At 34.4% G+C, this 26897-nt stretch overlaps 1 protein-coding gene across 4 annotated transcripts in view; it reads left to right on the top strand.

The window, feature by feature from the left end:
* MAP4K3 (mitogen-activated protein kinase kinase kinase kinase 3) overlaps window positions 1-26897 on the top strand; it is a 119147-nt gene that overhangs the window by 59938 nt on the left and 32312 nt on the right. For 2 of the 4 annotated variants that reach the window (XM_079792258.1, XM_079792257.1), the window contains exons 5-16: window positions 1168-1223; window positions 1827-1874; window positions 4232-4274; window positions 4654-4726; window positions 8361-8492; window positions 8688-8750; window positions 8834-8915; window positions 9018-9128; window positions 10397-10475; window positions 12712-12770; window positions 14042-14104; window positions 22715-22773. In XM_079792258.1, coding sequence (XP_079648384.1) covers window positions 1168-1223; window positions 1827-1874; window positions 4232-4274; window positions 4654-4726; window positions 8361-8492; window positions 8688-8750; window positions 8834-8915; window positions 9018-9128; window positions 10397-10475; window positions 12712-12770; window positions 14042-14104; window positions 22715-22773 — 868 coding nt within the window. The remainder of the gene's footprint in view (window positions 1-1167; window positions 1224-1826; window positions 1875-4231; window positions 4275-4653; window positions 4727-8360; window positions 8493-8687; window positions 8751-8833; window positions 8916-9017; window positions 9129-10396; window positions 10476-12711; window positions 12771-14041; window positions 14105-22714; window positions 22774-26897) is intronic. The other 2 variants (XM_079792260.1, XM_079792259.1) reach the window with 1 other exon arrangement.

Below are 26897 nucleotides of genomic sequence, written 5' to 3'. Positions count from 1 at the left end.
TGTTTTTTTCTGTTCTAGTTCTGTTAATGGGTTACTGTCACAAACTGTAGAGTAGCTTTTATACTTTTGCTGGAGGTGTGCTTTTTGATAAGTGTAAAATAAAATTGTCAGTAATTCATGATGAATGTCAATTTTTCCAAGAAAATATTTTGAAAAAATTGTCTCAGTTTTTCATATATAGAACTTGAGATCATATATCTAGTCTGGGGCCGCTTATATAATTTTAGGGGCTGATTGTAATAGAGAAAATGTTAAAAGGCTATTTGAATAGAATACTGATTTTGTTTCACTTCACTATATCTTGGTATAAAGTCATTAGCAGAGATTCCCATCATTGGAATTTGATTTTCAGCATAGTCTCTCCCAATAAATTTCTTTACTCTAAAATGATGACTAGTGAAAAAGAGAAAACTATTGAAGTATCTTCCATAGTGGATAGATGCACAAGGAGAAATATTTTTCAAATATTACAGTATGATTAAGCTATACTTATTGATGCAGAAAGGTGGCCATGATAAGTGAAAAGGGCAGGTTCCAGAACTGTATGTGTAATATGATTCCACTTATGCTTTTGTGTATGATGCATACATATATTATATGAAATGTCTCTGTGTAAAATTGTATGGTAATCTATAGGCCAAACTATAGGTAACAGTTAGAATAAGGAAGAGGCCTATACTTTCCAAACTTCTCTGTTGATTGAAATGTTTTATAGTGAACTTACATTTTAATTTTATAGCTATAAAGTTTAAAATGTTGGGGGAAATATTGACTTTAAATGAGCATAATACATGTAACATATCAGTTTTTAAAAAGCTTTTTATAAAACTAGCTAAACCTCTTGGCCATGCTTTCTTTCTTATAATATTTAAGAAATAATATTGGTTAGTGAGATATAAAATGATAACTAATTTCAGAGACCATGTCAGGTTTTTATTCGTTATATAAACATTTACTGCACAACTTTTTCGTGCTAGGCACTGTTCTGTACATGGGATACAACAATGAATCAATCAGATTATTTAAAATCCTGCCCTCATGGAGCTTACATTTTAGAGTTATTTATTAAACGTTAAACCTGTTGCTTGGTGGAACTTGTAAAACATTGTCAGTTTTGAAAAACATGCTTTGCCTAATTTTATTAATGTTAATTTTCTTCTCTGACAGTAACGGGACCTCTGTCAGAATTGCAAATTGCATATGTTAGCCGAGAAACACTACAGGTAAATCCGATGCTAATTAAAAAGTAACTTTCTTCATTGAAGTTAATGTTTAATTATTGCGCATTATTACCTGTTAAGTAAAGTAGGATTAAATATTCTAGTTTGGTAAACTCTTGAATATTAATACATTTTTAATTGTTTTTGTAATAAACCCAAGTTACATCTGCATATCAGTACTTTAAAGCCTCAGTGTGATAATTTGAACTCCTAAGTTTTAAGTGCTGTGGATTTATTACTTTATGTTTTTATATTCCTCTTAATACCAAAGAAAGGCTTAAAAATTAAGCATTCTTTTGGTAATTGAAACTCATTCTGATCCTAATTGCACAGATACTTTTTAAGTTATTTCAAACTATTTGCAGAGTTTAGTGAAAATTACTTATCTTAGGAAAATGAATGGTTTCAACTGAACTTGGCCCTTTTTCATATTCTTGATTCTTTTGTTTATTAAGATAAATCAGTAAAATAAATTGATTACCATAAGACTTTCTGTAATGAGTAAATAAAAAATGGAGAATACTACTCAGTGGATCATTTTAAATCCTGAAGAGCTCTGTAGTAAAATCTTGTTAATTTTTGTGTTTTGTGTTTTTGAAACTCCAGGGACTATACTATCTTCACAGTAAAGGAAAAATGCACAGAGATATAAAGGTACATACACAGTATATGTTTAACCTATTGCCCTCTCTTCATTTTTAAATCCTCTGATCAAACTGTTGACCAAAATTGTCTGGATTTTTCTATTGGATGAATTTGTTATCTGAAATGTGTTATTATAATAAAATTGAGTATTGCTTTTAAAGATTTTATTTTTTATAGCACCTTTATTGAGATACAATTCACCTGCCATAAAATTCACCCTTTTGAAGTGTACCGTTGTGGGTTAATGTGCAGTCTTCTATTATTTCCCCCTCTGTTTGGGGCAGGAAGGGGTTTCCTAGTATTTCCCCCCATAAGGTTATAATTACATGATTGATGGCACCCTGGACTAAAGAGGCAGCTTACTTTTGCTTGCTCATTTAAAAGTTGCAGAAAAGACAAAAATAAATAAAAGCCTGCAGTACCTTTTGGAGATAGTATGTATTTCTTCCTCCTTCAGAAGTTTGAGCTTATTGAAAATAAAGTGGTTAATATCTTTGAACTTAGGTCAAGAAGTACTAAAATGCTACTAAGTCATTGTAATGGAAAAAAATCAGGTTTTTTTTCTTTCCATATAGTGAAAAACCCAGTTCTTCCCTACTGTGTCTTTGCTGTGAGTCTCCTTTACTACTGACACACAACACTTCACTCTGGCACTTCTGGTCAACAAACATGGAGGTTTTTTACAACAGGCAATTCTCTGTGACACCAGCTGGATGCCCTACAATCTTACTCAATTCGGATTGAGTTAGATCCCACAGGTTAAAGGGCTCAGTCCCGCAAGACTTCCCCTCACCCCTTTGCGCCCCCCGCCCCTTCCCAACACACACACACTTCAGATGCTGGTCCCAAGCTCAGGTTATCTGTGCTTCTGACCAACCAGCTATGGATTGGAGATTCCAAAGACCCCATCCTTGGGTTCTGTTAATTTGCTAAATCAGCTCACAGAACTCAGAGAAATAATTAATGTTTAACAGTTTATTAAAGGATATGATAGCCCTGGCCAGTGTTGCTCAGTGTCAGCCCATGCACCAAAGGGTCACGGGTTCGGTTCCCAGTCAAGGGCATGTACTTGGGTTACAGGTTTGATCCCCAGCCCCAGTTGGGGCACATGCAGGAAGCAACCAATTGATGAGTCTCACATCGATGTTTCTGTCTCTGTCTGTCTGTCTCTCTCTCTCTCCCCCCCCCCCACCCCCTTCCCTTCCACTCTCTCTAAAAAAAAAAAAAAAAAATCAATTTAAAAAATATCCTTGGGTGAGAATTAACAACAAAAAAGGATACTGATGAATATCCACATGGAGGGGATGCATAGGGCAAGGTCTGGGAAGAGGCACAGAGCTTCCATGCGCTTTCCAGGGCACACCACTATCTCAGCACCTACTCGTGTTCACCAACTCAGGAGCCCTCCAAACTGTACTACTGGGATTTTACGGAGGCTTCCTCACATAGGCATGATCGATCATTCACTCCATTTTTAGCACTGCTCCCTTCTTCAGGGGATGGGGGTGAGGCTGAAAATTCCAAGCTTGCAGTCATGGCTTGGTCTTCCAGTGGCCAGCCCTCACCCAGGAACCGTCCAGGAGTTCACCTAGAGTTGCTGCATTAGAACAGGACACGCCTGTCACTCACAGCAAAGTTTCAGGTGTGCTGTGTCAAGAACTGGGGCAAAAGACCAAATATTGGAACAGAAGATGCTCCTAGTGCTCTTATCACTGAAGAAATTATAAGGGTTTCAGGAGCTTTGTCCAGGAACTGGAGGCACAGACCAATATATATCTTCTATTATCTCACAATCATGGAGATAGGTGACATTTTTAATTTTGTGGGCCGGTGGCTAATTGTATCCTGAGTGGTCCTAAACTCTGGACAGACATATTAAGGATAGACAGCCTCACATACTAAGCAGCAAGGTTTAGTCTTACACCCCAGCACTGGTTCAACTGATGGATTGGAGATTTGTTTTTATTTTTTAATATAAAAGGATATAGCAATCAAGTCCAAAATATAATACAAGGAATTGAAAATGCCAGGATAAGGTGACATTTAAGTGCCGTGACAGTGTTTGATCAGTAAGAAAATAACATTTAGATGAAAACTAATATATCACTTTCATAATTACATTCATATTATGTTAATAGCAGCTTGTGCAAGGCAGAACATTTTATAAGCATAGGCAAATTGCTTAAAAAGTAAATAGTAAATTTTTCTGTGAATATAATAATTTAACATTTAGTTGGTTGTACACTACATGTTAAGTATTTCCAGGTCTAAGGCTGCCACTTGTGATTATTTTAATAAGTACAGTTATTATATGTGCTGTCTGATAAAATGTTTCCTAATTTAACTGTGATGTTCTCACTTTGAAGGGAGCTAACATTCTGTTAACGGATAATGGTCATGTGAAATTGGGTAAGTAAATTAAAATTTTGTCATGCAAATTTATTCCAAAACTAGTAAATTTCTATTCTCCTGTTTAGATGATCTCTGCCCTCTCTCATAAAGATTATTTGATCTTGATGTCTGTTGTCATTTGATTCAGGTGGGAATATATGGGAATCTACTTGGCTATGATATACGCTGACTACTTTGTAATATTTTAATGCTCGTCCATTAAAGTTAAAATTTTTAATGTGGTATTAGAGAATATCTCCTATTTCTGCAAAATTAGTTTAATGGAAATAATTAAAGATAGTTTAATGAAAATAATAATTAAAGATTCTTCTCATGTTGCCTTAAATATTACTTTCTTTCAGTTTTCTTTTCTAAATGTTTCTCATTTTTTTAATAGCTGATTTTGGAGTATCTGCACAGATAACAGCTACCATTGCCAAACGGAAGTCTTTCATTGGTACACCATATTGGTAATTGTATTTTAATTGATAATTAACTTTTTGGTGTGTGGTTTTTTTTCATTATTAAATTCAGCATTTAAAAAATAGACAAAATAGTAAAACACTTTAGGATGAAAACATTAAGAAGTTCATTAACAAGTTAAGTAATTTAGGCATATATGCTTGTGGCTGGATTACACAGCCAAAGAATATTCTACCATGTTAATTTCATTAAGGTGAAAAAGACTTTAACGATTAATGTTTTTAGGCAACTTTTTCCAACTCTCCTGGAAAAACTCAACCCTTGCTTCTACCTTTCATGTATTTTCACAGATGTTTTCATATGTCTTTCTTCACCCCCATTTCCAGTCCATATTTAGACTAGTCTTCCAACATTACATTATTCACAGTACCCCTTTGCTCAAGACTTTTTGACATATCTGGCTTGCACACAAGATCAAATACATATTTCTTGGCATTTAGAGTGTTCCACAGTGTGACCTCTCTCTGCCTCATTAATCTTCAATGCTTCCAGATGCCTTCACAGATCCCTCTTTCCAGCCATATTTGTCTGCTAGTATTCTTTAACCATTCTATAAAAAAATTTCATTAATTTATTCAATAAGTTGTTTCGGCCATTTACTATGTGCTAGATATGCTCTTAGTCATTGTGAGTATAGTGGTGGTAGATGTGTAGAGCTTTCTTGTTCACACCATTACTGTAAAGTAACAGCACCTCAGAATTCTTACGTTTCTTCAGCTTAAGTGCCAGGACTCCCCTGATGCCCTCGTAGTCATCAGCAGTGGGATGGCACTAACCTGGGTGACTCATTTTCAGATTTAGGAGAAGATATATACCATTTTTTGTATCAATTTTTCTTTTTATCAAGTGGATGTGTATATTAGAAGTTAAGTAGTCCTAAAGGGCTTATAAAAACTTACCTAGTTGTGTATTCTGCCATCTCTGGTATTATCTGTTTTTGTTTCTAGACTCTGTTACGATAGGTGAAGATTTTAGCTCTCTTCATTCATCATCCAGCCTTATCCTTGCAGTGTACTTGCTGAGTCAATTGTTATATTATCACATGTGCTACCTTGAAATGTTTTTTCTATATTGAATAATTTATTCATTTTTAATTTGCTTAGTTTTTTTTAATCCATGGCTGAGACTTATATACCTTTTCACATTTTGCAGTCTATAACATGTCTCTATACAATTTTCCACATCATAAAGCCTATCAAATTATTTGTCCTGATTTTTGTTTGTTTTTGCTTTGTTTTAATTTGTCTTTTTTCTTATAATAATCTTTTTTGGAGTCCTCTTCCCTCCTATTCCAGTCTGAATTGCTCATTTTCTAGGTCTTTTTGCATAGCTTCTCTCCCTGGGGATTTTTCATCATCAGCTTGGAAATTCATTTCCTGGAATTCAAATCTTCCTTTTTCATTAATTACTCCCTCACACATGTTTTACTAACTTCTCGAGAAATTTGAGGAGTAAAATTTTTTTAGACTGCATGTCTGTTTCACTCCTGACTTACAATTTGGGTGAATTTAGAATTTTAGATTAAGATTTTTGAAATATTGCTCTAGAGGCTCCTTTTCTCTGATGCTGATGGAAGTGTGATGCCATGATGATGCATGGTCTTTGAATGTAACCCCTCCCCCTAGAATCATTTCTAGTGGTTTGATATTCCATGATGATGTATCGCAGAATATTTTGGGTTTTCTGTCATTTTTACTTTTATTTGTTGCACGTGGCATTTCAAGAGACAACGTTGTACAACATTATTTGTTGTACTTTTTAATCAAGAGATTCATGTCTTTCAGTTCTGACAAATATTCTTGTATTACTTCTTTGACAATTTCTTTGTTATACTTTATCCTGCTCTCTCTTTCTGGATCGCATTCGTTATATCTTGGGCCACTTAGACTAATCCATTAACTTTCTTAAATTTTCCACTACTTTAAAACATATTTTTTTGTTCTACTTTCTATAAGATTTTCTCAACCTCTTAGTCTCATACTTTCATGATGGAGGCTTCCTTATCTCATAATCCTTATCTTCTGATTCACATTGAAGAGCAAGGCACTAAAAACTGATTCATAGCTCTGTATGCATAGAGGCACCATGTAAGCCTGGTGTTTACTGAGAACTGAGCAAGTGCAAGAAACCGGAAATGGGGGGCGGGGAGGTTGGGGGACACATTGTTCTAGACCAAGGATGGGGAACCTTTTAGTGCCAGGGGCCATTTGGATATTTATAACATCCTTTACAGGCCATCCGAAATTATCAACTTAAAAATTTGCCTGATCTATTTGGTCAAACATTTAATTAGCTCACCCCTAATCCCTTGGCAGGGCCAGACCAAATGATTTCACGGACGTTACACTGCCCGCGGGGCTGGACGTTCCCACCACTGCTCTAGACACAGACTTCAGCTGCCCCAACCCCTGCTCTCTGTTTCTGCTGCCGTTGGGTCTGAAGCCTCCCTTCCATTTCTCCTGGTCTTTATCCAGTTGGAATGGGGAAGGAACAACTGCTAAGCCCTGAATGCGGAAAGGAGGAATCTGGGAGACTAGCTTCGTTACTTAGACTTCACATTTTCTAATACATGTTTCCAACCCCAACCCAACTTTTATAAGTTTATAACCCTAATTTGTCAGCCTTTCTGGGATACTTAGGGGCTAAGAACCAGCTAGCTGTAATGTAGCCATCAATAAAGTAATAACTGACATACTTTAATGTTCACTTTTCTTATAATAATTTGAATATTCATAGAGCTACTTTAAGGTTAACAAGATTTTAAGACCAAGTGTTTGAAAGTTAGTGGGGGATTTTTTGTTTTTGTTTTTTTTCTAACTTCACTGACTTAACTTTCCTGAAATCATACCAGGAAGACAAATGTGCATATGTAAGGCTGCTTATTTAAATCACTATTTTGATATGTAAGAGTTGAGATGTCTATCTCAGTTATTTTTCAAAACTGTTTAGGATTTGAAAATTTTAATATTTGAAAATTAATGTAATTATTTAAATTAGTCAAATATAAATTTATACAGATATAATTAGAATCAGACTATAAGAAAATTAAAAGAAACAAAAAATAATAGTTCAGACAACTAGTCTATGGATAAATATATTTTTTAAACTAGACACTTTTATAACTTCCCCATCATTATAATAAAACTGAAAAAAATGACAATTAAGTAAATATGAGTTAAGTGCTAAATGAAGATTTTTGGTGCCCCAGTAAATAGTTTTGGTCAAGTGAAAACAGTCAGAGGCCAGATTGTAGTTTATTGATGTAAGGAGGTAAAACTAAAAATTATAGACTATTGCAAGATGTTATTTCTCTGGAATTTTGCTGTGCGGAGGAAGAGAGATTTGGGATATGTTGTTCTGTCATAGTTGTAAAGTTTTACAAACCTTAATAGGAAGTAGTATAACAAAGTAACAAATCATCAGTAGGGGTTTGGGATGGAGGGTCTTATGAGATAATGAGATCTGAGGAGAAATGGGACTTTTAAATGCTGCATACTTATTTTTCAGATATCAAGGCATGTAGATCTCAACTTAGATAGTGATGGTTCCATGTGCATCTGGTGGGAATATGAAGGAAAATACAATAAACAAAGGTTTTCTTTTCTGGAATATTTCCTTCAGGATGGCTCCAGAAGTCGCAGCCGTTGAGAGGAAAGGGGGGTACAATCAGCTCTGTGATCTCTGGGCAGTGGGGATCACCGCCATAGAACTTGCTGAGCTCCAGCCTCCTATGTTTGACTTACACCCAATGAGGTCAGTGCATCAGAGTTGAAGAATCCTATGTTTTAATTAAGGGGTTCTCCACTCCAGTATTATTTATTATGTCATGAACAGATAATATGCTTATTCTTGCTTTACCTTATTTGTGAATAAGAGTAATAGAATTTACATTATATATTAATATGAAATCTTAAAATGCTGTGTAATGGTTTGTTGTTGATTTTTCAGAGCATTATTTCTAATGACAAAAAGCAATTTTCAGCCTCCTAAACTAAAGGATAAAGTGAAGTGGTGAGTATCTTTGTGTTATTTACTTTTATAGTCATGAGGAAAAAATAATTGAAATTTAAAACTCTCATTTTAAAATTTCTTAGGTCAAATAGTTTTCATCATTTTGTGAAAATGGCACTTACCAAAAACCCAAAAAAAAGACCAACAGCTGAAAAGTTATTACAGGTATTACCTTTACCCCAAACTATGTCTTGTTTTCAAAAAATAAAATGTCATTCAATCAAGTTTCTAATGAGTGTTCTGTACTGTATTATTTTATTTGTATAGCATCCGTTTGTCACACAACCTTTGACACGGTCTTTGGCAATCGAACTATTGGATAAAGTGAATAATCCTGATCATTCCACTTACCATGATTTTGATGATGATGATCCTGAGGTAGGAACTGTTTTTACTAACTAGTATATACAACAGATATGTATAGACAGATGTTTAATTATCAAGTAATCTGCTTATTGAGTAGATAGCACAGTGCTGGCCTTTTTCATGTAACTTTATGACACAGAGCAAGTATCTTTTCTGTGCCTTGGTGAATGTCATTCCTTTCTAAGTTTGGATGGGCTTCCAACATTTTTACCCTTTGCATTTTCGATGCATGAACTATCTCAATATCTCTGTAATACAAAGTTTTGAGTGGTGCCACTTCTTCTGGGGTATCTTCATCCTTCTTAGCACAACTGCTTGCTTCATTCATGTCAATAAGTTCACCTGAACTTAGTTTACTAAATTCCTTTGGCTGTACTATGTCTGCAGTTTCTTGAACAGTGGCCATATCAACATTCTCACAGTCAGCTATTTTCTTTCATAACTCCATTTATTCAAATTTCATTTCCAATGTCACCCAAGATTAGCACTTTTTCTTTGCAGCACTTTTATTTTTGTTGGCTAACTCCTGCTTTGAGTTACCAATTTTTGTAAAAATGTCACGAGTGTATTATCACTGGGAGACAAGGAGGCAACACAGTTCACACTTTGCTGTTTGTGCATGAACTGAATAACAGTACTTGCTCAGTGGCCACCAGACAGACTTTAAAAGAAGTGATGTGAATTAACAGTCAGGAGAACTCATCCTCACTCCACTCATCCCCCAGAATATTTCTCTGACAGTGGCAATAACATAGAAAGATTTTAAAAGTAAAAGGAAAGAAAATAGAGGGCGGCTCGTGTAAGAAAAAACATAAAGGGAGAAAACTGTGTTTACTAAGTAATAGAACCATAAATCATTAACGCTTTTAGCATTATTTAATTTCATTTATCTTATCCTTTTTGAAATAGAAGTTGAGGCAGATTTTTTTAAATTACAGTTTTTCTCTGCAACAGGGAAAGCTAGCTGCAGCATTTGGATAGCTATTGAATTATTGAAATATTGAATTTTTAATATTTATTTATATTTAACTCAGAGTACATTTACTGGGAACCTACTGTAGATAAAACATATTCCTAATCTTGAGACTATATCCCAGTGATGACCGAAGAATTCCATTTTGTGGTTGCCTTTTTTTTTTTTTTAATATTGACAAAGCGGTTGTATTTCATTCCCATTTTTACATAAAATGAAGTGTTTATTTTATATTTGATTAATTTTGTGGACCAGATTGTGACTTGATTATCTAATGCCACATGTCATTGATTTTGTTGTTTCCTAGCCTCTTGTTGTTGTGCCACATAGAATTCATTCAACAAGTAGAAACGTGAGAGAAGAAAAAACACGCTCGGAGATCAACTGTGAGTATGTACTATACACAGTTCATAATTTAACATTAACAAATAAGATTTCAAGTTGTAGTTTTGTTACAATGCTTTTGCTTTATTTTCTTCCAAGTAGTTCTTTTTACTAAACCTTTTAAAGGTAAGAGTTTTTTAAGGCAGTAAGGATTTTATTCTCCTTGTTTCTAAGGAATTTTTGGCAGCGGCGGGGGAGGTGTGTTGTTGTTATTTGGGAAGAGGAATAAAGTTCCTAGAATAGGCAGGAATGAATACATCAAGTCAATGTTCTTAAACTTTTATGTGTGTATACGTCACCTAGAGAGCTTATCAAAATGCAGTTTCTGATTCAGCAGATCTGGGATTCTTTACTTCTAACAACCTCCCGAGTTATGTAGATGCTGATGGTGCAAGGACCACACTTTGAGTGTCTAGAAGAGGTAGAAATCTGCAAACTGGCTTAATATCTGAATAACCTGAGAGCCTTTGAAAATGGATTCTCTGCCCGGCTGGTGTTGTTCAGTGGTTGAGGTCATGGTTTGATTCCCGGTCAAGGGCACATGCCCAGGTTGTGGGCTCGATCCAAAGTAGGGGGGCGTGCAGGAGGCAGCTGAGCAATGATTCTCATCATTGATGTTTCTATGTCTCTCTCCCTTCCTCTTAGAAATCAATCAAAATATATTTTAAAAAGTAATAATAAAAAATAAAAATGGATTCCAAAGCCCCACTTTTCCACAGATTCTGACTCAATAGGTCTTGGGTCAACCCAAGATTCTACCTTTTAAAATAGCTCTCCATGTAATTCTCATGGACAGCCAAGTTATGGGCTCCCTGGGATAGACCAGTCTCATGGGACCCAGTACCATCAACTTAGCAATGATAAACTGCCTACAGGAATCTCGGGAATAATTATGCCTGAACTTTTTTTTTCTTCTTGGAAGCATCAATTCCCTATGACTTAGAATGCTAATTTAGTGCAATCAGGCTTGTGATAACACTTCTCTGTGAGCTGAAGATTTATCCTTTAGGGACCTGAACTCCAAAATGACCTTAGGGAAATCAGGTAATGTGGTAACTTAAGATAACTGCCTTTAAGAAACTATTCCCATTTTTTGGCTAGGTTAGTAACAATAGCAATAATGCATTTTATCCTTTAATTAAGATGAATCCATCTCTTTATCTTAAAAGCTAAGTGAGGTAAGTAGATGCAGGCTCTATTACCATTTAATGCAGGATCTATTACCATTTTTAAAACAAAAAAGAAATGCAGAGATGAATAGATTTGCCTGTGGGATGGAGTCATACACTAAGTTAACAGCAAGTCCTAGATCTCAGCTTCCAGCCCAGTGGTCTTTTACAAACACTCCATGTCAGAAACCACCTCAAAACACTGGTGTGGCCTACAGGCTGGAAGTCCTTTGTGAACCTTGCTTAGAAAATTTGGCTGGACCATGCACTGTATATTCAGTTCTTAGGCAACGTTTGTGCTGGTGCTATCTGGAAATGCTCTGAAAAGGAGGGAACTCTTGAAAGAAAGCATAATGCATTGTGAAAAAAACCAGGACTGGGATTTGGTATTTTGTCAATGATTAGTTTGTGTGACCATATAAAATTACCCTAAAGCTCCTGTGAAACCACATGATCTAAATTTGCTAATTTCCTCCCAAAGCATTTTGTCTAAAAATGATAACTTTAGTATACAATTATTCCCCATTATTTTTTAATATACAAAATTAATTGCAGGATTTCTTTGTCATGTCTTTAATTATAATACAAAAGGTGATTGGAGATGTCTTTGTAGTTGATTTAGAAAACATTGTATTGAGTACTATTGAAAATCTAATTTAAAGTACTTTTTATCTTGTTACCTGATTCTATTTAAAAATTACATTTTCAGGCCCTTTTTGCAAAGTACAGTTATTTCTGGATCATTTTTACTAATTTATGTCAGTGAGTTCTCAGTTCCTAACTGCAGAGGCATCTATATGCTATTTGAAACTAGAGACCTATACCCCAGTTTTTCTGATATTGCCCTCCTTTTGGAAAAGACCTACTATTGACAGAGTAAGCTTTAACTGCTTAGACTTTCTTGGACTTTTTCCGGATAATATGTTCTTTATTTAAATTTTTGGATTGTGATTAAGGTATGGTAGATAGTAAAATTAAATGTGTTTTGCCATGGAGTAACTTTTAAAATTAGTATATCATCATTAAGAATAAAGAAACAGATCATGGCTTTACTCTTTTTCTTTTTTAGTTGGCCAAGTAAAATTTGATCCACCCTTAAGGAAAGAGACAGAACCACATCATGAACTTGTAAGTAGTGTAGTCTTGGAATGTTAACACTAAAAGTAAATGTTTTAGTTAGTCTTTATGATATATTGGAACTGACATAAAAAGCTAGTTATTAATATTTTCTAAAGCATTTGGGGAAGTAAAAAGGTAAGTCATTCTGAAATTCAGAATAAATAAATCTGTGTTGCTGAGATTGAATATTTTCAAAATTATTTAGGAGAAACTTACGAGTTTTACCAGTCTCTAAATCAGTGTTTTTAATGCTGGCTCTTTAATTTTTTTCATTTTTGTTTCTCATTTTGAGTAGCTTTTGTATATGTATTTATTAGGATAAATGCTATAATATTAAACGAAAATGTTTGGTCAATAAAAGCCCATCTTCTCACTAAATTTTTGGACAGTCTTTGAGTGTGAGCCAGTTTTTTAAACATCAGAGTAGAGTCACATCTGTTTGGAGTACTAAAGCTCAGGAGGGAGTAGGCATACATATAGATCAAGTTTGTCATTCATTTAAAGCTTGCTAACTGTATGAACTTTCTTTTCATGATTCTTTTTGTTAATGTTTTATACTCCTTTCCAGATACATGATATATTAGATGTAGTCTTAGAAGCAAAATGCTTTGCAAGTATTTGAGATGTTACTATTCTATGGAAGAATAAAACATGAGACTTAAAAAATAAACAGAATTAATCCTAATTAATTACTTTACCAGAGCTCCAGATTATGTTACTTTTTTCTTTCTTTTTAATAACGAGAAGAAAGTAACTGTTAATAAGTACTAAGGGTTGAAGTGGGAACTTCCTTCTTACATTTAAGTTAACCCACTGACTAAAGGCACACAGAGGGAGTATTTAACCTTTAACTTTTGGAGTTATTTTAATTCAGTATACCAGCATGGGAGAAAGGAATGTTAAAGAAAAATTCTTAAAATGATCATATTAAATACTGCAACCTGACATTTATATAGAAGATGGAAAAGGTTAAGAAGAAAAAGTAGTCATGATGTTTATTAATGCTAATTGTATTTTGTTAAGGCAGTTTATTTGCTCTTGCTCTTTTTAAGTTGGCATTGCATGTATTTAAGTTCTGCACTAATTTAGGAACTGCATTATAGAGCAAATTTGTTGCAGCGTTGCTTTTGTAGAAAGCTTTTAATATGATTTGACTTTGCCTTTGCCTTAACAAAATTATGTTAGCAGGACTTACTTCAGTTAAGAAAGTTTCCCTTTGTGAATTTGTGGCTTGTAGTGTAAGTGTAAATAACTTGGGTTTCTTGGTCTCTGCTAAACAGCCCGACAGTGATGGTTTTTTGGACAGTTCAGAAGAAATATACTACACTGCAAGATCTAATCTGGTATTTCTTATCTTCTGATTTTCTTGTCAGCATTGTTTTAGTCTTAATTGTTTGTTTTATTTTTTTTATCAAATATTTTGTCAAATTTTAATGAACCAGTTTTAGCATTGTTTTATAAGATCCTGCTCTATTAAGGATTATAGCAATTTTTTCCATAACAAGTTAAATAAAAATATTTACTCAAATATATAATGTTACAATAAAAAATAAAAATATTTTTCTTTTTTATGAAAAACATTTAATTTTCTGACTCAAATATGAGTTTTAATTACATTTCCCTATAAAAATGTCCAGTTTTAATGAACTAGGACCTATCCACATACAGTAGGTCCTCAGGTTACATCTGAGATCCATTCCTACGGCGCGACGTAACGTGATTTTCACTGTAAGTCAGGAACCACCTACATAAGCACCTGCGTAACTCACGTGGAGCACACACACAGCAGCAGTGAAGTGAAACAGTAAAAAAAACTTACATCAAAATGACGGAACTTTTTTTTTTTAATAAATAAATGGGAGATGGTGACATAACCACGAAACAACGTACGTCAAGTCCGACGTAACCCGAGGGCTGCCTGTATATACATACTCATTCATATATGTAAAATTATTTATATATTGCATGTATTATGTATATATATATCATTTTAAGAAATAATTTGCCCCTTATTAACAAAGAAAACAGTCTTAGATGAAATTATAGCTCGGTAGGTAGCATTATGTAATATCCATTTTTCTCAGGCCAAAATTTGGATTATAAAGCCCCCTTGAAGTTATAAATATTAAGACTATCTTGCCATTAGGGATGACAAGATGGGACATTAGCCCTGGTGAATATTAAATAATACTTTTAATAGTTGCTATTAAGTAAATAGTTCTTTTCTACTTCTGTAGCTGGCCAGGTTGCCTTTATACTTCTAGATTTCACTTTTCTGCCTTTTCATTCGAATTTTCCTTATCTTTTCTTCCTCTGCTTCAGTAACATATCTCTTTCAATTCTGGTTGATTTAAATTATTCTTAACATAAATTCTTAAATCTGTGCCCTCTAATATTTGTAGAACATAAAAGAGATTTTAGAAATAATTTCTAGCCCTAGCTAGTTCGGCTTAGTGGAGAGAGCGTTGGCCTGCAGACCAAAGAGTCCCGGCTTTGACTCCAGTCAAGGGCACGTACCTTGGTTGCAGGCTCCTCCTTGGCCCAGGCCCTGGTCGGGGCTTATGTAGGAGGCAACAAATTGATGTGTTTCTCTCACATCGCTATTTCCCTCTGTCTTTCCCTCTCTCTTCCACTTTCTCTAAAAATCAATGGGAAAATATCCTCGGGTGAGGATTAAAAAAAAAAGAAAGAAATAATTTCTCTTAGGGCAGTTGCTGTCTCGATGGACAAAAAATACTTGTACATATAAACTGTTAGCTATGCAACAAAATATGTAGTGGATTGCCAAAACTTTACCAGGTGGTTACTTGTGGTGACTGTCGATGAGGAGAGGCTAACGTATCATTGGTATAATAGACATCAGAGAATAAGAAAAGCTTTTGGGTTAATGTGGTTTGTTTGGCTTCTGGGAGGGACTAAGATTGATTTCAGTATTGTGTAGGAGCCATTATAAGTTCTTCAGTAAGAAAGTGGATATATAAATACCTCCTGAGTTTCATGGGAATTAATGTAGAGACAGTCATTGGCACAGTTTTGAGAGATGGCAGATAGCTGAAATTATGAAGTGGTCATACTACTACTCTAATTATGGGATTAGCTCAAAAGAGGGAGATTGAAGTAATCAAAGAGGAAATGATTGATGGAACCATGAGATGTCATGTGTTTCCCAGCTAGATCTGATTGAAGAAAAAGGGTAAAAAACTGGTTACCGCTATGCTATGGGTGATGTCTGTGTTTTGCAGGCAGAGGTAGAACCAACATTGGAGGTAGGGAAGAAGCAGTTGAAAAGCACGAAGAGTCAGTAGATGCACTGTCACAAAAGAAAGAAAGATGCATCAGATGGCCGAGAGAGGCCACAAAGTGTGAGGATTGAGAATTAACCGTCCAAGGAAGCAAATGAGAAGGAATGTCTGAAGAAAACACTGTCCATGATTTCTGGGTAGAAAATTTCTCTAGAATTGGACATAAGTAGGCTAGAAAGACAGACACTTGTTGTGGAAATAAAAGATTACAGAACCCAAAGTTTAGATTAATATTCTCCAGATAAGACAATTATTGCACGAGAAACACAATACCTTAGAATTACAATATTCTTTTCTGTACCTGTGTACCTTTTCTGTACCTGTGCTGAACTAGCCTAGTAACTTGAGTAAGTTATTATGGCTCTGTTCCCTAGAACTAGCCCCTCTCCAAATAATCAGGAATTTCTTATGAGCGAGGGAACAGTTGATGGAATCTTGTGACAGAGGAGGGCATTAGGGACAGATAACTTGTGGTAGGAGAGTGAATGAAATATTTGTCAGATCCTGACATTTATAAAATCAACCTTTAAACGCACTTCTAATGATGATAAAAGCTAACACTTATCTAAGAAGTTTTTATATGCCAGACATTATTCTAAACACTTTAAATACATTAACTTATGTCTTACAAATGAGAGAATTTAAGGTGCAAAGAAGCTGAAATTGGTCTTGCCACTTCGCTAAGTAATAGCAGAGCTGGGCTTTGACCTATGCAGCCTGGCTCAGGAATTCATACCTAAACCACTATGTAGGTTCTGTATTGCAACCATGACCACTGTTGGTCTCCAAAACATTTTCATCTTCCCAAACTACAACTCCTCACCCATTAAACAGTAACTCTCATCCTCCCTTCCCCCAAGGCCGTGGCAACCATCATTCTATTTTCTGTCTCTTTGATTTTTTTTTTGTACTCCAGTTACCTTATATAATTGGAACCCTAGAACATTTGTCCCTTTGTGACTGGCTCCCTTTACTTAGCAAAATGTCATCACGTCTTCAAGATTCATCCATGTTGTAGCATTCGTCAGAATTTCCTTTTTTAAGACTGAATAATATTCCATTGTACATATAAACCACATTTTGTTTATTCCTTGAGCCATCAGTGGGCATGAGTTGCTTTCACCTTTTGATTACTGTGAATAATACTGCTGTGAACATGGATTACAAATATCTGTCAAATCTGTGCTTTCCTAGGAATATAACTAGATTGGGACTTGTTAGATAGCATGATAATTCTACGTTTAATATGTTTGGGGAACAACCATACAGTTTTCCATAGCAGCCGCATCATTTTACAGTTCCTACCAGCTGTGCACAAGGGTTCCAATTTCTCTGCTTCCATCAACACTTGTTCTTTTGTGGCAGGAGAAAGGGAGGTTTTTGTTTTTGTTTTTTAAGTGATAGCCATCCTAATGGGTTTGACCTGTCCTTAGTTATTTCATTCCCCTAATTTCATCAGTCCTAAATTTTGGCACTGCGAACAAGATTTTATGTCTTACAAATACTTGTTGCTGGCGCCTAGAAACCACGTGAACCCAGAATGTTTGGCTGTCATCTTAGTGGGTAGTGGCCACCGAGATTACAGCCCTAAGTTCTTTAGGACCCAGAAGAAACATTTACTCCCTTACAGAAAGCCTGCTGCCTAAAAGTGTGGTGTCATCGGTGCTTTCTGGTTGTTTTAAATGCTAAGTGTATTTATTTTATGATTTTGTAAATGAATTTTGAATGTAACACCTCAATTTTCATTACTACAATAAAATGATTTTTTTTTTAAATCAGGCAATGATAATACATGGAACCAGAAGAACAGAACTTAATTTTTAGGATTGTTAGTAAATAAAAAAAATTCTTTAAATTTTAAAAGATGCCCAAGTTAAAAACAAAAACCTCATTATAATGTGATAATTAAATAGTAACAGTTTTGCCCATAACTATACAGATGTGTTTACCTGATCTGTTTTTAAATTAAAAGATAATACTACACATCTGTTCAGCTGATGTTAATTTTTTAAATTTTGCCTAATTTTACTGTATATTTTGGCCCATTATAATGAAAAATATATCTAAAGTTAATTGTATGTGAAACACTATGTTAGTTGCTATGGAGGAACATGAATTTACATAATTATTACTCTGAAGAAACTTAGTCTACCTAAGGGAATAAAATATTTAAGTTAGAATTAAAAACATGTTAGGAAGATAATAACCAATTGATTATTATCATTAATTATAATAAAAGTATTTTGAAATTATTCCTGAATTAGGTCAAAATTAAATAAAGTCTATAAAGTTATATTTATTCTATAAAAGAAATAGAAAATGCCAACTTTACTTATTTTAAATCTGTTAAACTATCTATGCTAATAATAGCCTAGGTCAGTGGTCAGCAAACGGCGGCTCGCGAGCCGCCGTTTGCCGCTCTGTTGACTAATGAGTTTGCCGACCACTGACCTAGACTCTCGATTCCAATAATTACAGGCTGTTGTTATTCCTTGTGATTAAGCCCCTGTCCTAGTGGTCAGCAAACTCATTAGTCGACAGAGCAGCAAACCGTGGCTCGCGAGCCACATGTGTCTCGCAAGCCGCAGTTTTCCGACCACTGGCCTAGGTGGTCGTCACGCCCTCATGCCGTGATGCCCTCACGCCGTCACAATCCATCACCAGGAGGTTGCATGCGCAATGGGCGCACACGGGTGGGCAGGGACTTGACGCTGCATGTGCGGTGTGGAGGCGGGGCTCTGCACGGCTGGGCCTGGGGGTCCTGTGCCCCGCACAGCGTGGAGGTGGGATCCCTGGCTCTGGCCTACCTCTTTGGGGTGATCAGTCGCGGGGCTCCTGCACTATGAGAGGGCACAGGTCAGGCTGGGGAACTCCCCCCATCCCCCAAGTGCACAAATTTCGTGCCCCGGGCCTCTAGTTACTTACTACAAAATGTATGTTGGTGGTCACTTTTCTTATCTAATATTGAAGACCGTTTCTAAGGAGACCTCATTTCATAATTGCTCAATGGTAGGACATTTTCTAGAATGTCAAACCTAACCTGCTAGTATTCATTTCCAAGCTTGCTGTACAGAAGTCATGTTATTCAGTTTGAGCTTCCTTAAAAGTCTTCTGCTTTTATTAGTCAGAATACTAACTGCTTGATCAGTATTCTGGCTCCACTTGCTTTTCTGAGTTTTTAAGAAACAAAATAAAAAATCTTTTTGAATTATCCAGGTTTCAATCCTTTTATACTCCTGTAAATTATCTACCACATTAAAAGGTATCTAATGATTTTATTTGTTCCACAATTCTCTCATTTTTTATGTTAAAAAAAGTTTTCCTCTTCTGCTGTGTTCTTTTTTCTTGGGTAAAATAAATTGGTGAAGTACTTTCTCTCTGTTTTTGTAGCCAACTGTATCAGTTCTATTAACTTCCTGCTGTTTTCTCATCAGGTAGATAGACTTTATAATATCCTTGGGGGGGTAATAAAAAAATCAATAATGTTTTCTTGATCATCTATTTTCTTTTTCCAGTGTTCTCATCACATCCTTTTATTCTTTTTCATTTTTTTCTGGCACCATATTTTCTTAGAGACTTTATCCTAGGTTTAGGAATACACCCCCATTCATTAAAATGAACCACGGAAGTTAAGACATTGTGGCTCAGAATGATATTTTAATTGAGCTGGGTAGACCATCTTAAATTTTCGTTGGGTTGAATCTGTACTAGGCTATTGCATGTTTTCAGTCCATGTTGTTACTTATTGACCTTGACTATGTTGCTAAGTATTGTCATTCACTAATAAGTTGATGCCTGATTTATGCAACTAATATTTTTATGTCTGTCCTAGCATGTTCAAATGTATTCTTATTTAGCTTATTTAGCCCAGGTTTTACTCATCTAGGGTATATTTTGAGTGCTTTTCCAAGAATAATTTTGGTAGCATTATCTGTTACAGAATAGCTTTCAAGTCCTTTTAAAAAGGGTTGTAGATCAATTTTTCTTAGACTGCCCTAAAGATAACATAAATAATTACTAACTTTGCCCAGGTTTCACTTTTTTTTCTTTCCTTTCTATTTCTTTTCATTTTTTCTTGTCTGATTTACTATCTGAATTCCTACTATTTAATAATAGGTGCTTGGTAAATAATAGCTGAATTGAAGAGAATTAGATAATTATTAGAAGGACTTAGTGTAATTTTTTTACTTGATGACATGGCCAGTACATTGTTTATATTCCATGTTTGCTAAAACATAACAGAACTTAATTTACAGAGAAGGAGTTTATAAAGAACAAGCCCCTTTCAATCTTAGCTTTCCTGGGAGGGCTTCACACATGGCCCAGTGAATCACCAGACTTGGGTCTGTCTACAACCTGAATGATGTTAGTTGTTTTTAGACTCTTCTCTTGCCTTCTAAGTACACTGATGGTCTCTATTTTTTCCCCAATCATTATCAAGGAACAGAAGTATATGCTTTGGGAAGCTATCATTTGATTAAAGGTTTAAGAGATTATTGGCTAAAGGTATTGCTGGTCTGTAGAGGGCCCAGTTATCTACAGCTAAAGAAAACAAACTTGAATTGGAAAGTGAATTCATTGAGATAGTACTTCTCTTTACTGAATATCAACATTTAAAAGTTCCGTATACAGTCATGACCAATTAAATTGTTCAGCATAATAATGTGTGACTGTCTCATATAACAGTGATTTTATTCTATTAAGATCTATCATTATTAATTAGAGAATAGGTATCTCTTTCCATTAGAATTTCATGTGATACCAGTGTGACAGTTGAGTAATCTCTTTTGTTTATGATATATTATCTTTTCTCTCACTAGTAAGAATATTTATTATTATGCATGGAAGAACACAAATATTGAAAAAGACAAAATTGGATTTTTATTTTCATCAGATATTTTTTAGACAGGTCTTGTAATACTTACATGTTAAAGTACTTCCCATTTAAATGTAATGTATTGCTTAGAATCCTCTCAGGATTCTAGGCTTAGTAGTATTGTGACCTAGAGTTATTTTCATGTATATATTAACTAGAGGCCCAGTGCACGAATTTGTGCAAGGGGCTCGGCCCTCGCAGCCCCGACTTGTCCGGAAAGACATCCAGCCTAAATAGTATATTGCACTTTTATTGTTATAGATGAGGCTGAAGTGTTAGTTATCCTATATAATAAAAGGCTAATATGCAAATTGACCGAACAGTCAATGCAATGATGCAAACTGACCCAGGGGGCAGATACTCAATGCAGAAGCTGCCCCCTGGTGGTCAGTACGCTCCCACAGGAGAAGCGCCACTCAGCCAGAAGCCGAGCTCATGGCTGGCAAGCGCAGCGGCGGTGAAAGGAGCCTCTCCCACCTTGGCAGCAGCACTAAAGATGTCTGACTGCCGGCTTAGGCCCACTCCCTGGAAGTGGGCCTAAGCCTGCAGTCGGACATCCCCCAAGGGCTCCTGGACTGAGAGGGTGCAGGCCGGGCTGAGGGACCCCTCCGAGTGCACAAATTTCATGCACTGGGCCTCTAGTCTTATTTATAGGAAAATAAACAAATAGCATCTGAACAAGCATTTATTTAGGGCCTAGTTAATATGTGCCAGGTGTTATGCTAGTCCCTGGGCTGTAGGGAAGAAAGATGGATTTAACAATTTCTCTTTGTTTGAGGAGCTCACAGCCTGGCAACTATTTTTATAGACTTGTAAATAAATTAATTAAAATGCAGCGTAATTGCTGGAGGAGAACTATGTGTTAAATGCATTGGAGACTTGGAGAAGGTTACAGCTATCTTACTTGACAGTCTTGGAAGGCTGCTTACAGCACTCTTAAGAATATTATATTCTAGTAAAAATAAAATTCACTTGAAATGTTAAATATTCCCCCTTTATTATTAAAATAGTGCTTGAGATACATAGGCTTTAAGAAGGAGGGGAGAAAGGAAACTGTTTTTTATTATTGTTGAAAAGCATTTTTTTTTTTTGTCTCAAGAAGGTGTTTGAGTCGAGCACATATATATTGTTTGTACCTTTAAATTTCAATTCTTAACTCTACAACATGCAGCATTTAGTGAGAATGTTTAAATAGTTGATGAACTGCCTTTATAATATTGAAGTTTTGCTACTTACACTTAACTCTTTAAAATATATTAAAAGTCCTAACATACAATTTATAATCTTTTGCAAATCCATATATATATTTTACTTTAAAAGAGTACCCTATTTTATTTCTTTAAAAAATTATTATTACCTGTATAAAGCAGTTGTAGCAATGTGTGAATGTATGATAGACATAATTATTGCAGCTCTTACAAAGACAGACCAAGATTTTTGTTGCTTGTTCCCTTCTGTAATCATTTTTGCTTCATTAGAGCTTGAGAATAAAGACTTTATTTGAACTTTTTCTTTCTAAAAGCTGACTTTACAAATGTTAATTATAATAGCAATATCCTTAAATGAAACTTGCACATATTATTTTAATGAGTTCCCAGAAAAATACTGAACTTACTTTTATTGTTGGAAGTCCTACCATGCCTTCTTTTTAAGAACATATAGCAATACAGATTTATTTGAAGTCTGGGGTTTCTCTTTTAAAACTAATGTATATTATTGCATCGTGATTTGTAAGATACTACTGTTTTACTAAATATTTTGTTTTATACTGTTAGGATCTACAACTAGAATATGGACAAGGACACCAAGGTAGTTACTTTTTAGGTACAAACAAGTAAGTAAAATTCTTTTAAAATTAAATTTAAATCAGGAATAATTAAGTTGCTTTAAAATATTATATTTTAATAATTATAATACTAAATAATTACAGTAGTAAAATAGTTGGTAGATATATTTCATAAAATACTTTTAACTTTGTTTTACTGTTATTTTGCTAATCATTTAATCAATAATTGTTATAATGGGTATAATCACCTTGAATTTTTTACATCAAGTTACCTTGTAGATCTCTAGAGAAAACTGAGTATATTTCAAATGAGGATAAATATATGTTTGAGCAATTTATTTCTTTTATTTGTAAAGACTTGTCTGTTCCTTATAAAACTTGCTTTGGTATGTCTCTTAGATGTGTTGGCCTCTGAAAACAGCTGGAAATATTCACACTGTTTAGAAATCTTAATATTTTAGCTGGTAAGAGTCTTTTAAAAAGTGAACAGTAATTAAAATGTGTCTAAAGTCTTGAAAGGTATTTATGCAAGAAATAAACCCAAATTATTCAAGGCCTGCTCTACACCACGCACTATCTAGGTGGTACAGCACAGTGGTGAGAAGGCAGCTTTTCAGGTGTAACACTTTCAGTTGTTCAAAGGCCCGAGTTAGCAAGGTTTGGGGACCAGACTCTGCTCTTCCCCGTAGATTTTCTTATTGTCCTCTCATCCCTTCAACCCTCCCCCGAAGGCCCTCAATAAAATGGTTTGATTCCCCCGCCCCCAAAAAAGCTAGTATTATAAGGAAATATTATTTAAGTTGCCAAAAATCTCCCAGCAATGTAGGTATTTTAATAATCAGAACAAAATAGAATTTCAAAATAGAATTTCAATTGCATTAGAGAGTTGAGACACACACACACACACACACACACACACCCTTATTTTAAATTAAACAGTTGACAAAAGGTGACTAAAGATAAGTAGCTCAGATTTAGTGATTATAGTGCAAAATCATGTCTCTTTCTTTAAATAAATGAATCATTTGAATATGTTTTTCAACACAGAAAAAAGGCTTTGAATGACAACCTAGAGCCGTGGTCGGCAAACTGCGGCTCCCAAACCACATGTGGCTCTTTGACCCCTTGAGTGTGGCTCTTCCACAAAATACCACGGCCTGGGCGAGTCTATTTTGAAGAAGTGGCGTTAGAAGAAGTTTAAGCTTAAAAAATTTGGCTCTCAAAAGAAATTTCAATCGTTGTACTGTTGATATTTGGCTCTGTTGACTAATGAGTTTGCCGACCACGGCCCTAGAGAAATGCCCTAGTTTTTATTTAAACTGAAGTTCATTTAAGTACTGTGAGGTGTTTTTTATTAAATTATTATTAGTAACTTTATTTATATTTCCTAAAATGGAAAATAAGTGTGAAATTCTCCTGGTAGAAAAATAAAATTCTATCTAAATAATAACAAATTGCTATTTATAGTTTGTCCTAATTTGTTGATGGACAACAAAGGAAAGTTTGTCTCATAGTGAGTTAGCAAATGAAAAATTTATGTATTTTTTTATGTTATTTTGTCTAAATTTGAGGTCACTGGTTTTAAGGCCCTTGTTAGTAAATTTCAATATATTTTAAGAGACAGGGTAATTTGGAAAGATATTTCATTTACCTTTCTTGGATTCATTTAAAATATATTTTTAAATGGCATACTTGCAAAAGTAACCAAAAAATATTATATATATATATATATATATATATATATATATATAGTCCATCTCTAAATGATTTTCCAGATTCCTTAGTTTCCATTTTCTGATTTTTATCTGTTAGACATTTTCATAGTATATGGTTACTTTGGCTAGGTAAAATATTAATAATTTGCCCAACCTTCATTTTTTTGATTAATTGGATCCCTGCTTAAGGAACTGTATTCTATATAACGAATTACTGGCAAGGTAGGTTGGCCAAAAGTTTGACCTTTGGCTGTGTTTCGTGTACAGGTACATATACATACATGTGACATGAGCATGGATGTAGCACTTCTCTTACTGTACTGATATGTCTGCTTTATCCTTGTGACTAGGCAGTGTTTTAAAACTCACAGGATTTCCTGCTTTCTCCATAGGTGATCAGGCAGACAGATTTTCATTTCTGGGTTTCTACGTATTACAGACCGTGTGGCAACTATATAAGATAGTTGTTATTTTTTAAATAAATCCCTATATATTTTGACTTATTGAGTGGTTTTCTTTTCTTTTGAATTATATTATTGTTGAGGTCAACTTTTCTGATCATTTAAAACCAACAAAGTATTACTTTTAAAGAAAATTCTAAATTATTTTTGATTTTTTTAATATAGCACAAAAATTCTAAAGATAAACCCTCTTTTAGAAAAGACCTAAATAGTAGTGAAAAGACTAAATTGAATTATACAATTCCTGGCACAATTGAATGTAGTAGTAGTAAAGACCAGAATTGTCTCTTTCTGTAAGCCATTAAGACTAAGAAATTTACCTCAGTTTCTCTAGTAAAATGGGAATTATAATAGTACCTTCTTTTGGGGTGAAATGGAATAGTCATTGTAAAACATTTGGCATATTTCTGGTTTAGTAAGTACTTACTAGTTGCCCTTATTTGTAGTATTTACTCAGTAATTATTGATTGTAAGGTCAAGTGAAATAAGTGAATAAAACTGCTCTTTTGGTTTTAGAGAAACAGGGAGTGGTTTTGTTTCCAAATATAATCAGTACTTTATAGATTGTTTTGAACCAGTTAGACAATTTTGAAAGACTTGAGTAGTCAGCAGCATGAATTCCTTAGTTAATTCAGATATGCTAAATATTTTTGGCAGTTTTGTGTGTTTTTTTTACTTCCAGATTATTTTCTTCACATGATCAGTTAAATCTATATTTGCATACAGTTCCATTTTTAATCCTATTCAAATTTTTAAATCATTTTAGGTTGATTTAGTAATTTAGTATCTGAGGGCATCAGTGTTGTTTTGTTCATTACTTTCTAAAAATTCCATAATAGAATAATGAAGTGGACTAGTGAATAGTGACATTGTTTATTGTATAGTACCCAGTCTTGATGATTAAATCAGCATCACATTTTTCTCCAGTGCTCTCCAGATATAGTATTTACTGTAAATTAACATTTTAGCAAATTTAGCCATGTTTTATTTTCTCTTTCATAAAGCCTGAAAAGCAAATGTATTCTACTTTTCATTAATACTTAATGACATCTTTAACTTGACTAACAAAAAAGTCTTAACACATAGTGGGAGATTTATAAGTAAATGAATAAAAAATATATATGGGTCCATAGCCATAGATTAGCCACTTTTTCATGTTCTCTTATTCAGCTTTTTTCTCTTATTCTTAGAGAACCTAGAAAAGTGGAATGCCATATAAGTTCAGTTACATAGGGTAACTAAAAATAAACTACATTTAAATTCTCCTCTTAATTATTCTCAAATCCTGATATTCCCTACTGGAAAGAAAATGCTTCAAAAAATATTGTCATATGCTCAAGAAAATGGTGTGTTTTTTTTCACATCTTCTGAAAGGATATGAAAGCCCACTGTATAGTTCAAAGATATTATGTTTAATTTAGTAAAATAGTTTAAAGCAGCGCTTCTTAAAATTTTAGTCTCAGAATCCTTTTACAGTCTTAAAATACTATTGGGGACTCCAATGAGTTTTTTGTTAATACAGGTTATAACTGTCAATATTTATATTATTAGAAATGTAAACAGGGAACTTTTCAAAAATATTTATTCTAATAGTAATATACCTATTACATGTTATCATAGATAACATTTTTATTATTTAGGACCAATTCACATGCCACCTTTATGGCAACTCCTTCCTAATACCACTCGATTCTTCTCATGAGAGTTAGAAGCAACAAATAATTACAAGAAGGTTTTATATAGGTCAGTGTAATACAACAAACTTTTTGTTGAAGTCAACTAATAGCATTTTTTTATGAAGAATGCTCTTTTTCTGAAATAAAATAATATTAGTAAGAAAAGTACATTGTGTTTTTTTTGCATATCTCCTTAATGTCTGGTTTAGTAGAAGACAGCTGGTTTCTCATGTCTGCTGCTAATCTGTTGTGATATCATCTATATATATAAAAGCCTAAGCAACCTTTACAACCGGCCAGTAGCTATGACGCGCACTGAC

Source organism: Cnephaeus nilssonii (assembly GCF_951640355.1).
Source record: "Cnephaeus nilssonii genome assembly, chromosome: 15".
NCBI classification, from domain to species: domain Eukaryota; kingdom Metazoa; phylum Chordata; class Mammalia; order Chiroptera; family Vespertilionidae; genus Cnephaeus; species Cnephaeus nilssonii.
Note: the sequence above shows the minus strand (reverse complement) of the source record. Positions and strands in the feature narration are given on the sequence as shown.